The 13,836-nt window shown below is 38.4% G+C and overlaps 1 protein-coding gene across 3 annotated transcripts in view; it reads left to right on the plus strand.

Annotated features, from left to right (window-relative positions):
- SMG1 (SMG1 nonsense mediated mRNA decay associated PI3K related kinase) overlaps window positions 1-13,643 on the plus strand; it is a 104,551-nt gene extending 90,908 nt beyond the window's left edge. For 2 of the 3 annotated variants that reach the window (XM_047838346.1, XM_047838344.1), the window contains 8 exons: window positions 1,586-1,738; window positions 2,719-2,898; window positions 3,794-4,021; window positions 4,675-4,886; window positions 5,047-5,153; window positions 6,276-6,455; window positions 6,535-6,641; window positions 9,202-13,643. In XM_047838346.1, the coding sequence (XP_047694302.1) occupies window positions 1,586-1,738; window positions 2,719-2,898; window positions 3,794-4,021; window positions 4,675-4,886; window positions 5,047-5,153; window positions 6,276-6,455; window positions 6,535-6,641; window positions 9,202-9,279 (1,245 nt within the window). In that variant the 3' untranslated portion in view covers window positions 9,280-13,643. The remainder of the gene's footprint in view (window positions 1-1,585; window positions 1,739-2,718; window positions 2,899-3,793; window positions 4,022-4,674; window positions 4,887-5,046; window positions 5,154-6,275; window positions 6,456-6,534; window positions 6,642-9,201) is intronic. The other variant, XM_047838345.1, reaches the window with a different exon arrangement.
- Window positions 13,644-13,836: the final 193 nt, after the last annotated feature.

The raw sequence follows: 13,836 nt of genomic DNA on the forward strand, positions 1-13,836 counted from the left end.
GTGCTCCGTGGTTCAGTGTATCTGCCCGTCTGTCCTTGGCTTCTGAGCTACAGGGGCACACTACTTTTCACTTTTACGCGTGATTTATCTTTTTTCCTTACCCTCCAAGGTAACCAAATCTACTCCTGCTACTAAGCTGTGTATTTTGAGCCAGGAATAGAGACATACTAAATATTTCAGGTTTTTAATGGATTTGATGATCACTCTGCCTTTGTGCATTAAGGGAACTCTGGTGATTAGAAAAATGTGTCTTCTGAAATGTACATAAGCAGTTCCATCTGGCTTACTGTTCAGACCTAAAAAACTTAGGCAGTTCTTACCCCTGTTGTATAATTAAAGGTATTTAAAGGCGATAGAATGTTTTCCTTTTATTATTGACTGTATTTCTTTGTCATTTCTGCTTAATATTTAGTCTCACCTCCCTTTTTTAAATAAGAGAAACAGTTCTTGATTATGGTTATATACGTATCTTTGTATTGTGTATTCTTATATCATGTACATAGTAGTAACTGATGTCTTCCTGTTCATTTTATAAATTAATGTGAGTACAAAATCAAGTGTAGTCACTTCTATAATTTTTACATATTTAATGAAACTTTCTGGAGCTCACTTCTTTGAAGATCGAAGTACCTTTTCTCTGTAGCATACTAGGCCTAGTTTTCAACTGTGGAGAGCCTTTCTCACTTGAGAGGTGTGTATGTGTGAGAGAAAGAACGGGAGAGAAGTGCAGGAAAGACAAAGGATGGGAACCCTAACCCTAACCCTAACCCTTTGCTTGAAGTGGTGAATAAATAGTGAAATAATTTTGTTACATAAAACCTTCTTTATCATGGTAATCTGGATACATTTTTACTATCTTCCATAAGCTTCTGAGTTTCTGAGAATTAGATTTTCATCTTTCACAACCAAAAGTATAAATGGATTTTTTAAATTAAGCTTTCTATTTTAATTCTAGGTGGTTACCGTACAGTGTTACATTAGTTTTAGGTGTACAATATAGTGATTCACTAATGCGCTACATTACTCAGCGCCCATCATGATAAGGGTACTCTTCAGTCCCCATCATCCATTTCTCCCCTCTTCCCACTGACCTCCCCTCTCGTAGCCACCAGTTCTCTATAGTTAAGAGTCTGTTTCTTAGTTTGTCTCTCTCTCCCTCTCTCTTTTTCTTCACTTGTTTTGTTTCTCAAATTCCATATATGAGTGAAACCTTATATTTGTCTTTTTCTGACTTATTTCACTTAGTATTATACTCTGTGGCTCCATCCATGTTGTTGCAAGCGATAAATGGATTTTCTTCTAGATAGCACATAAAGTGCATTAGGAATTGGATGCAGCAGGTGTTTGATTTTAAAGACTACTTTATTTAAAAATGAAAAATTTTAAGACAAACTGAAAGCCAGTTCTTCCCAGACATGTTGAACCTGTTGAAAGTGAAATCGAGATTAATTCCACAAGGTGTTTGTTAAAAATGTTTTCTGAATGATGCATGTGCTTCTTTTGAATCTCCCTGGTATTGATATAAAATGCCCAGTAGGAATTGGAGAGTGTCAGATATTCACTGAGATTCTGCTGGCTTTTACAGGAGAAACTAGCAGCACTTGAAGCAAGTATTGAACAGCGACTTAAGTGGGCAGGCGGTGCTAACCCTGCACTGGCACCTGTACTGCAGGATTTTGAGGCAACAATAGCCGAAAGAAGAAATCTTGTCCTTAAAGAGAGCCAAAGAGCAAGCCAGGTATTGTGACCCGTGTGTGCCATCTTTGTTTTCAGTTACATGATGATACAGCTGATTGGAAGTTACGTGTGGGATAACTAGGGGTAGCTTGAGAACCCACCCTCAAGTTGACAGTACTGGGAAGAGGGACCTGGTAGGCCTTGGTGGGAAGGGCATCCATCCTTTAGGCTGAGTTCACAGCCAGTTATTTTCCTGGACCTTTACTGCCTCCCAGCTAAATATAAAGTAGATTCAGCCTCTGTTGGAAAATATGGAGTTGAATTCCATATTTGTCTAAGGTTCTCTTTATGCAGCTTAGGTGACCCAAAGATTTGATACTATTCTTTCAGCATGGCAATAAAATGTCTTTATGATCTTGAATTCTGCCAGAGGTTGTGGATTAAGTTTGTTACTTTGGGGGGTGGAGAATGGAAACAAACTATTAGGTATGTCCAGTCAGGTAGAAAATTAGACTAAATCAATGACATGTTTCAGTACGTACTTAAAAGAACTATTTGCATAATCACAATAGTATTATCATACCTTAAAAGATGTACGTAATGTCGTCAAATAGCCAGTTAGTATTCTGTGATCTTTATTGTGAAGTTAGGCAAGAGGAGAAGCAGAAGGGCAACATTCCAAATTGAAATTTGGACAAACTGAAATTGAAATTGAACATACCTGAATATGATGATAGTTCTATTATGGAATAAATTTTCTGTGTGAAAGCAGTTGTACAGCAGATACTTTTACCCAATTGCACTTAGGTGCTTTTAACCATCTCAGACCTAATAACATCAACCAAAAAAAAAAGTGCATTTATTCATAGCCTTTCTCAGGCTTACTTCTGTTTTGTCCCAGAAGAGTCAAACATTCATACCATTTTCAGGACCAGTTTGGTCCTGAATTCTGGAAATGAATAGGCAATACTTTTTCGTGTCAATTAAAATTGCATTCCCCCCTTATTGTGGTGGTTCCATTCCTCTTTTGCCTCTTCACAGGTCACTTTCCTCTGCAGCAATATCATTCATTTTGAAAGTTTACGAACTAGAACTGCAGAAGCCTTAAACCTGGATGCTGCGTTATTTGAACTAATCAAACGATGCCAGCAAATGTGTTCATTTGCATCACAGTTTAACAGTTCGGTCTCTGAGTTAGAGCTTCGTTTATTACAGAGAGTGGTGAGTCTTGAATCTTGGCGTGGGGGTAAAGAGACTTGTTGATGAAAATGATAAGGCCAGTGTCATGTGCTCAAACTCCATTTAATATATTCACTCGGTTTACATTTATGCAGTGTGTATACTATATATATGATGTTGTTATGAGGGATATAACAATGGTTAAATCTTGCTTTTAGCGCCCAAGGAACCTATTAATTATAAATACAATGAATTAAAAAGTGAGCCTGGGTGGCTCAGTCTGTTAAGCGTCCAACTTCAGCTCAGGTCCTGATCTCACAGTTCGTGAGTTCAAGCCTTATGTCAGGTTCTGTGCTGATAGCTCAGAGCCTGGAGCCCACTTCACATTCTGTGTCTCCCTGTTTCTCTTTGTCAAAAATAAATAAAATATTAAAAAATTATTTTAATGTATTTGTATTTAAAAAAGTGAAAAGGGTTCTCAGAGCCATAGTTGGAAGTTCTGTGGAGTTTCAGAGGGAGGAGAAATACAACGTATAGCAAATGACTTAAATGTACTGAAAATACGGTAGCAGACAGGGGGCTAGTGGAAGGTGAATGCTGGACAGGAGGGCTAAGTCCAAAAATAGCAAATTGATACATTTGATGTTTATATTTTATGAGAAGACTTTAATTAGGAAGCTCTCGTGGCCTTTGAAAGCATGATTTACATTGGGTTTAGCATTCTAGATTCGGATCATCTTTGTTATTCTAGATACATTTGTTATGTCTTAAACTATTTCTATTTCTTAAACTATTGTGTAGGTCATTAGTTCATGACTTGGCAAATGAGTTTGTGTCACTTTGAGTTACTAGTACCTTTTAATGGTGATGATGAAGGAAAGAATCTTCCATTATTTATTCCACCTAATGCTTAAAATCAAATGTTTATTCTGTTTAGGACACCAGTCTTGAACATCCTATTGGCAGCTCTGAATGGCTTTTGTCAGCACATAAACAACTGACTCAGGATATGTCTACTCAGAGGGCAATTCAGACAGAGAAAGAGCAACAGATAGAAACGGTCTGTGAAACAATTCAGAATCTGGTTGATAATATAAAAACTGTGCTCACTGGTCATAACCGGCAACTTGGAGATGTCAAACACCTCCTAAAAGCAATGGCCAAGGTAAGACTGATATGAGTGACACCCAGTCAGATCTCTCTTTTCATAAAATTACAAGTAGTCGTATTTGGGAAAATAACGATACAAACAAAAACAACTTCTTGGTTCACATCTTCCAATTTGTAATGGAGGTAATTTGTGTTTTTATCAACTTTTTTTTTTCTAAAGCAGGTAGTCGTATTCTGATTTTGTACCCAGAGAAACTGGGGGTTAAAGAAATGGATTAACCCAGAGTCCTATAACTTAACAACAAAGCTGAAACTTGAATATAGTCTCCAGGTGTTTAGATCTCCAATGTCTCGTCCTCCTCCCCAGCCTTATCCCTAAGCTCGTTCACCTCCAAAATGAATGAAATGTAGTCTCTTCCTTTCAGTATCCTACATAATTTCCATAGTAAGGAAACTCAGCCCCACAAAAAAGCTAAATAACTTCATCATTACAAAACAATGAATCACTTAACTTGGGGATTTATTTTTACTTTGACTTTTTGTTTTGTACTGGAAACCAGATTCCTGTAGAAAAGGAGTTAATTATGGTAAACAAATTAAACACTTGCTGGAAAAACACTTATTACTTGTTATTCAAAATGTGACTGTCTTATGAGTTACTATTGAGACCAGTACCATTTCTGTCAGTCATTAACATGTGGATTCCAGGATGAAGAAGCTGCCCTGGCAGACGGCGAGGATGTCCCTTATGAGAGCAGTGTCAGGCAGTTCCTAGGTGAATACAAATCATGGCAAGACAACATTCAGACGGTGCTGTTCACATTAGTCCAAGCTATGGGTCAGGTTCGAAGTCAAGAACACGTTGAAATGCTCCAGGAAATAACTCCCACCTTGAAAGAACTGAAAACACAGAGTCAGAGGTAAGGGTGCCTTCTGGCCTAGATTTCAAATGGAAGCAAAAATCTGGTAGAGTAAGTTTTGCTTATTTAATTCATTTAAATTTTTTCAGTTTTGTTCAGATTTATAAGTAGCTACCTGGTGAAGCATTTCATAAATAAGCCATTTTATTTTGTATTTCAGTATCTATAATAATTTAGTGGGTTTTGCATCACCCTTAGTCACCGATGCAACAAATGAATGTTCGAGTCCAACGTCAGCTGCTACTTATCAGCCATCCTTTGCTGCAGGTATGACTTTTCCACTTCAGAAAAGACCTGAAACTTCATCTGTTCCTAATCTTATTTTTTAAATTTATTTTTAAAGTTTGTTTATTTTGAGAGAGAGAGAGAGCACGAGCGCAATTGAGCGGGGAAGGGACAGAGGGGAAGGAGAGAGAGAATCCCAAGCAGGTTCCCTGCTGTTAGCGCAGAGACCCACATGGGGCTTGATCCCACAGACCATGAGATGATGACCTGAGCTGATTTCCAGAGTCAGATGCTTAACCAACTGAGCCACCCAGGTGCTCCCCTCCCCCTTTTAAGTTTTGGCTTAAGTTTAAAAGTGCTTCTGTGAGAGAGTAAAAATACCTTGTGTTTAAATCTTCTTCAGATAATTTATGAATGGGGCGCCAGGGTGACTCAGTTGGTTCAACGTCCTGTTTCAGCTCAGGTCATGATCTTGCGGTTCGTGAGTTTGAGCCTTGTATTTGGCTCTCTGCTGTCAGCACAGAGCCTGCTTCAGATCTCTGTCTTCCTCTCTCTCTGCCCCTCCCCGCTCACACTGTCTCTCTCACAAATAAATAAACTTAAAAAAAAAATAACACATGAATATAAAATAAATACTTGTCAGGGAAATTATAAAAAGAAAAATTTGTAGTTTCATTCCAATTAGAGGTCAGTCCGTTAATATATTTGTTGTTATACTTGTAGTTACGTATGAATAGTACATGCACAAATTGTGATCATTCTGTGAATGCAATTTTTGTTGTATTTTCCCACTTAATATTAAATTGGTAATTTCCTCGCCACCAAATGATCTTTTAACAAGTGACTTCATGCCCAAATTTAATATGCCATTCTGTGTCTTTACCATATTAACCTTATATTGTTGGACAGTTCATACGTTTCTAGTATTTTTGTGCCACAACAAGCATCACTGTACATACTCGTTTTTGAATGTCTAGCTCTTTAGGCTATATTTTTCAGAGGACAGTATCTATTTGAAGGGATAAGGATTTTAAGGTTCTAAAATCATACTCACCTTTGTGGCTATATATGTGTAGTTGATGGTTGAGAGAGCCCTGCCCTGCTCTTTGTCTCCCTCCATCTTCTGTTTACATGTGAATTGAGCTACCCACTCTTTCCCTGTAGCAGTCCGGAGCAACACTGGCCAGAAGACTCAGCCTGATGTGATGTCACAGAACGCTAGAAAGCTGATTCAGAAAAATCTTGCCACATCAGCCGATACTCCACCAAGCACCATTCCAGGAACTGGCAAGAGTGTTGCTTGTAGTCCTAAAAAGGCTGTCAGAGACCCTAAAACTGGGAAGGGTAAGTTAGTAAGAATAAGGGTGCCTTAGATACTTGTACAAAGTTGTGGTTTGACTTCTATGTTTCCGTTGCTTTGTAGCTGTGCAAGAGAGAAACTCATATGCAGTGAGTGTGTGGAAGAGAGTGAAAGCCAAGCTAGAGGGCCGAGATGTTGATCCAAATAGGAGGATGTCAGTTGCTGAACAGGTGACCTTTTAAAAATTATTTATTTATTACTTTAATTATTTTTATTATTTTTTTAAAAAGTTTTATTTAAGTAATCTCTTCACCCCATGTGGGGCTCGAACTTGTGACCTCAAGATCAGGAATCACATGCTCTTCTGACTGAGCCAGCCAGGTGCCCCCAGGTGACCATTTTTAAACTTGATCTACACATTTTCATGCTGCTGAAACAGTACAGGTTAAAAGATAAACTCACCCATATTCTTGGAGGTTCATCAAGAAATGAGGAACTGGAATTTATTTTCGGGATTCCAAAGATTTTGAGTAACATAACTCTGGAGTTGTCAAACATTCACCATTTTATTCTGACTACCCTATTAGCATGTTCCTTTCTCCCCATTCCCTCTTTTAGCAGAAATTAAAAAGTGTGACTTGACCCTGTCTCCTCCACGAGAACACAGTTAATCTGCATTTTAAAGAGGACTATCTAAAGCTTTCCAGTGAAATGAGGGTGATGTTTGGGTGCGGGAATAGTATCTATAAAGTGTTTGGGGGTGTCAGTTTGTCTGAAGTCATTACTCTGAAATTTTCTCATTAGTGTTATTAAAATTATATATTTGAGAATGAATTCCCCTCTAGCTGTTTATTTTGAAAAATTAATTTTCTTAATGTTTATTTTTGAGAGCATGTGTGCTCAAGAGAGAATGCGAGCAGGGGAGGGGCAGAGAGAGAGAGAGGGAGACACAGAATCTGAAGCAGGCTCCAGGGTCTGACTGTCAGCACAGATCCCGATGCGGGCCTCGAACTCATGAACCGCAAGATCATGACCTGAGTCGAAAGCTTAACCAACTTGAGCCACCCAGTTGCCCCATATATTGAAGTATTTAGGCATGAAGTGTTACTAGGTATTATTATGTATTATTAAAAAATTAATAAATACTTCAATATATGTCTCCTAGACAAAACATTAACTCAGGAAACTTACCATTGATGCTAACATTGGTTGTTACCTAACATTCAGTCCATACTCGGATTTCTCCCAGTTATCCCCGGATGGCCTTTATTGTTTAGCCCTTCTCTCTTGAACCACCTGCTCTGCCCCCAACAAGATCTAGTCAAGGCTCATCTTCATTTCATACACTTGTTCTATTTTTTAGTTGTCTTCAACGTCTAGAACAGTTCCTGATCGTTTTCTTTTCTTTTTTTTCTTTTATGACATTGACCTTTTTGATGTGTCCAGACCAGTCATTTTGTAGAATGTGCCTCACTTTTTATTTGTCTGATATTTTCCTCATAATTAAATTCAGAATCAACATTTTTGTCAGGAATGCTATGTCACTGATGTGTCTTTCTCAGAATTTTACATTAAGGGATACTGGTCAGTGTGCCATCTTTTGTGTTACTAAGTTAGGTCATTTGGTCAATGGTAGTGTGTTCTCCTGAATTCTCCTTTACAAATGTACCTTTTCTTCTGTGGGTTGAAAATATGAGACTATGATTACCCTGTTTTCAATGTTTTGACATCCACAATTCAGTTTTAACATCAACACTAAAAGTTTTTTTTTAATTTTAAATGCTGCTGCACCACTGTGTAGAAACTTAAACTCTTCTTGGTCAAGAGGTACTTCCTTAGAAATTACCAAGTTTGTTAAAAAAGAAATTCATGGACAGGGGTGCCTGGGTGGCTCAGTCTTAGGTTAAGTGTCCGATTCTTGGTTTTGGCTGAGGTCATGATCTCGCCATTTGTGTTTTGAGCCCTGCATAGGGCTGTGTGCCAACAGTGTGGAGCCTGCTTGGGATTGATTCATCCCCCCCGCCCCCTACACATGTTCACTCTCTCTTTCAAAATAAATAAACTTAAAAAAACCATGGACGATATCGAGTCAGAGGGGTATCTTTGCTTCCGAAGCTTTCTGGTAGGTTAATAGCTTGTGTACTTTCGCGACTGCCTATCTTCGCTCTCTGTCCATTTGTTTGAAGGATCTTTGGCTATTGTGCTTTTTATTCTGATAGTTACTAAATTTTATATGAAAGAGAGTTAAGGGACTTAGAGGAGTGGGGTAAGTGTAGAGATCTTTGTGCACGGCTTTTGGTATAAGTCATCATTCAGCAGCCCTATATTGAGCATTTAATATACAATTGGATCCTCTGGATTCTCTGGATACAGAGATAAGTATATCTCTTACTATAAAAGAAAATTTAGCTGAGTCAGAATCAAGGTATTTGTTGAGTACCCAACTGTATTGCAGAATGTGCCAGGCATTTTCTTATACGCTGCCTAAGCATTTACCTAGTGACTTCATGTGTTTAACCCCAGGAGCACCTGTGGGGTCAGTGGGGGCTCTCTTCATCTAAGGATTGACAAGCCTCAAAGGGATTTTTGACTTTCCCAAGACACACCTCTTGTAAACTCTGGGATTATGAGGGAAGCTCAGGTTACTTAACCTCTCCACCATAGCAATGACATGTCCTATGGGCAATTAATTTGGGTGATTAGAAACTTACTTTTAAACAATTCTTAGAACTCATATATGTCCTTTGAAGTTTTAAATGGTTTAAAATATTATCCTGCCTACTTTCACAGGTTGACTATGTCATTAAGGAAGCAACTAATCTAGATAACTTGGCTCAGCTGTATGAAGGTTGGACAGCCTGGGTATGAATGGCAAGACAGTAGATGAGTCTGGTTAAGCGAGGTCAGACATCCACCAGAATCAACTCAGCCTCAGGCATCCAAAGCCACACCACAGTCGGTGGTGATGCAACTGGGGGCTTACTCTGAGGAAACCTAGGAAATCTCGGGGCGCTAGGAAGTGAATCCTGCAGGACAGCTGCACTCAGGGATACGCCCAACACCATGGCCTGCAACCCCAGGGTCAAGGGTGAAAGAAAGAAAGCTCACCGCCTGAACATGGAGATTGTCTTTCTGCCACAGAACAGCTGCAAACGTGTCAGGAGGTTAGCTGCAGAAAGAAATCGGGATGCCGCGGAGCACAGAGTGATTTGGAACTCCATTCCACCTGACCCTGTGTGTACAATCCAGGAAAAAACAAACCCCGCTCAGAAACAGAGAAGACTGGGGCCGCGAAGAAATCACAGCCAAGGAAGATTTGATGCATTCAGATTCTCGTGTAACACTTGTTGCTTGGCAACAGTACTGGTTGGGTTGACCAGTAGGCACAAAAAGGCTATGCGATAAGAATTTCAGAAATGGACTGGAAATGGAGAGCTATGTAACAGATACACTACATTGGAAGAACTTACTTCTGAAATGAAGGGAAAAAAAACTACCCATCGTCCTGTCCTCCTCCCCCAACCCCACACCATCTACCCATCCTCCTTTTACCTGATCTAGTAGATTAGCCATCTTTCAAATTTACTTTTATTTCAATCCTTACATTTCATATACTTCCGTCTCGATGCTGTTAACAACCTATTTGGAGTGATAAACAGGAATTTCTCCAAAACCACTGATAACATGGAAAATTCAAGGATTGTTTAAAGGTCTGATGATCACATACAAAATGTAATCCTGGTTATTTAAGTCATTTCTGTGATTCTATCATGTACAGTTTCCAGAATTGTCACTGTGCATTCAAAAGTAATGAATCTAACAGACATTTGATTTAATGTACACTCCCCTTTGCTTATAGTGTGCATTTTTGGGAGGTCATTCAAATTTTCCCTCTTCTGCGATTGCTGTAGTTTCTTTCATTGAAAGTAGCTAATCCAATGTAATCTTTTACCTTTTTAAAAACCAGGATAGAGTACCCATTAGAGTTTTACATTGTTGATGACAGATTAACAATAAAGTGATGTTCTGGTGGAGGTAGAGTGAAATGTTTTTTAATTCAGTTTTCTCATTTGATACTTTTAATTTACAAAGTGTAAATTAAAAGTGCTTTGATTTACCTGGCATTTTAGGACACGTACATGAAACATCAGCAAATGAGAACCACCGCCATCGTTTATTAAGTTCAGTTATTAATCTGTGAAGTCCTTTACTTTTTGCACAATTTTAATAGTTTGCTGTGAATTCATGATCAAGGTTTCCTTAAATTTAGTGTTGCATTTCAGTACTGTAAGCTGAATTGTTGATCCACAATAAAACACAGACTAGGATAGGATTCTTAAAATCACGTATCAACACAAAACCGAACACAAAATCTTGATTGAATACATTTTTCCTGCATTTTAGAGATTAGGACTGTGATCATTTCTGGTCGCCGGTCTTCACAGACAAACTTGAAGGGTATTAAGGAAAAATTCCACATAGCTCTGGCCTTTTCTGTATTCTGATTGCCACCTTAATCTATAATCCTTAGGTACCCGTGAGAGAATGCATCTCAGGATCAGTGCTTTTTTTAATACTTGGGCAAGTATTGCAAGCAAGGTGGTATTTTCAAATACCCGTGTGTCCGATAGCCAGTTAAGGAACCTAGTGCATCAAATTTTATTTTCTTCATTCATTTGGACCTTATTTTCACAATCGAAACAACCTATCTGGAATAATGATGCCATATTGTGTTTTGCACGCTGCTTTATTTCCTCGAGGCTCTGTGGGAGCTGCCGCGTCCATCACCTGATTACCTCTGCTCTCTCAAAAGTAGTCTTTCTGGCGACATTCTTTGTTGTCACAAGGAAAAACTTTTATCACAGTGATAAAACAAGGTCACACTAGTTTGTCCCGGCAGAAATTGCTTTTTTTTTAGGTAAGGAAGGTAAAGGAAATAGGTGGGTTTTATTGCCTGAGAATTTCAGGCTTCAGAGGTACCTGGCACCTTATCCGAGCAAAAACAAAACAGCTTTATATCAGAAACATGTGCCTCTGATAAATTATCCATCGCTTTTATTTTAAAATGGTCCCTCTGAGAAGAAATAGTGTGGCATCATACATGTTTGGTTATGGGGCAGATGTGACCGATGACTTCAAAGCTTGCTCTTTACTGCACTCTGCACAATAAGACCCTGATCTGCACAGTTTGCCTTCGTCTGGGAAGTCTTTCTGTAAGCAGCCTTGGCTTTTTGAACCGTTGGAAGCAAACTCAGCAGATGTAATCCGTGGTGAAAGGCCCTAGTGATGGAGCAGACTGAGAAGCCAGCGCAATACTGGGGGGATTGTTTTGTAAGATAAAGTTGAGAGTGCGGTAGTTGTGAAGTCACACATCTTTGCTGATACAAAATACCTGTGGACAACCAGGGATCTGCTCCTCTCTTTTCCTTTCTCTCCAAGATTCAGGGGGTATACAATAACCTACAACCTCTTCTTCCATTCAAAGTACCCTTGGAAATTGAAGTTGATCGTAAGTGTTTTGTTGTCTTTGATTTTCTAAAATTGCCTGAATTTTAGTTGATATCTCTACAGAGCTGTGGAGGCTTAGTGGTTTACGGAGCTGTGTGTATTTCTCGTTTAGTCTTTCTTCGCTGTGTCTTGCAGGATCTCATTCTCTCTGGTCATGAGTTAACATAGTTTGCTAGGATTATTAAGATTCTTTTGCGTCTGGCACTTGTGGTGAGTGTTTTTGAGATATGTGAGATTTCTCTGTGTGAACTGATAATCAAGCTCTTGATCTGCTTCCCTAATTTTTTTTTTTTTTAAGAGCCCAAACCCCAAGTTCAGGGTGAGGGTTTGTAATACAAAGAAAAACTTTCGTAACTTCTGCCCTTAACACTTGCCACTATGAAGCTTAGTGTGTAGTTTTTCTTAATACTGTCCGTGTTTGGTGTCTTCTGCATTGTTTCTGTTTTTTAATTGTGGTTGTTCTGACGTGTGAAATTTAAGGAAAGAGCCATTAAAAAAAATGCCGAGCAGGGCAATGCAAGTACAGCCAAAAATATTAGAGTTGATGTGCAATCTTAGGTCCTTTTAAATCTGGGGTATTATAGGCAGTACTTTAAATTGAAAAGTCTTCCTGGCCTATCATCCTCCACATATTTGTAATTATTCTGGGGGCTTACTTGTTTTGGCAGTACTAAAATCAAAGGGGCTGGTTCTTCTTTTTCCTAATTCTTTTCATATGAAAGGAAGCACCTACAATTAGCCTGTTAGACCGATTCATATACATCAAAAATCAGCAAATGCTTTACTGTTAGCGCACATACCTTTGTTTTACATAAGATTAGATGAATGTGAAAAACAGTGACCTTCCATGCTCTATCATCGTGGGCTTGTAAAATGTAATTTAGAGCTAGGACTTTCCCCCCTTAAATCAAGGAGGGATTTGATTTACTATAGTAAATGTAAGGGTCACTTAAATGTAATGTAATGGGTCACTTAAAGAAGGTAGATTTTGTTTTCAATGTATGGGTTGTAGTAGAAATTTTCCTCCTGTGGGGAAAAGCTAGCTTAGGGTTACACATTTTTCCAAACATTGCAGAAGGGGGAATTATGTATTATGAACCCCGCAGGATTTGTTGCACTTTTCCTGCTTTTTAGGCCTGAGTAACATCACCACCATCCCTTATTTACAAAAAGGCAAATGGACTCCAATTGAGAAGCTTTACAGGTTAAGGGTTAGTTGTACAACATGAACCACTTAGAGTCCCTTGCTTTCTACGGGAAATTGGGCTTACTAGGGAAAAGCTGTTTGTTGTGCTAATAATGTAAAAATGTCATACAATTAGTTTGATTTTTGAAAATGGTAAACTTAAGGAATTGCATGTTCTCCTGAAATGCAGGCTTGTAGAATGTTTTTCTTTCAAAACAGGCTGATTTTTTTTTTCTTTTCTTTGCCTGACAGTCCAAGTTTCAGCTCCTGTTTAAAGTTGTTGTGTCAGTTATTTTCCTGTTTTAAATTTCTCTTATATTTCCACCTGTAATGTCAGTGGCAACATCATACTTCATTTGTTAATTTACTTTACCCTTATAAGAGCAAATTGAGTTTAAATGAATCTTCCTTGTCCTAGTAACATTGTATAAATAAAGTGGCTTCTCTGTACAAAAGGTTGTAATGCCTCCTGATGGATATAATTTTGTGATTGTATTTAAGATTAAAAGTTGAATAAATCACACCAGCTTCCTGAAAATGTTCATAATGCATCTTTTGGAAAACAAAAATACATGCCTACTTTGTGCATATTTGCATTAACACAGCAAAGATTGTATGAGATACCTGTTTTTCAGAAAATAAAGTCTTAAAGACATAGCATTTAAGCTCTGGATTTATTGGTTAAAGTAAGTTTCAGAAAGCTTACTTTTTCAGTATGGTTAGAGGTTTTG

The sequence above is a fragment of the Prionailurus viverrinus genome, chromosome E3 (genome assembly GCF_022837055.1).
Source record: "Prionailurus viverrinus isolate Anna chromosome E3, UM_Priviv_1.0, whole genome shotgun sequence".
In the NCBI taxonomy this organism is placed as follows: Eukaryota; Metazoa; Chordata; class Mammalia; order Carnivora; family Felidae; genus Prionailurus; species Prionailurus viverrinus.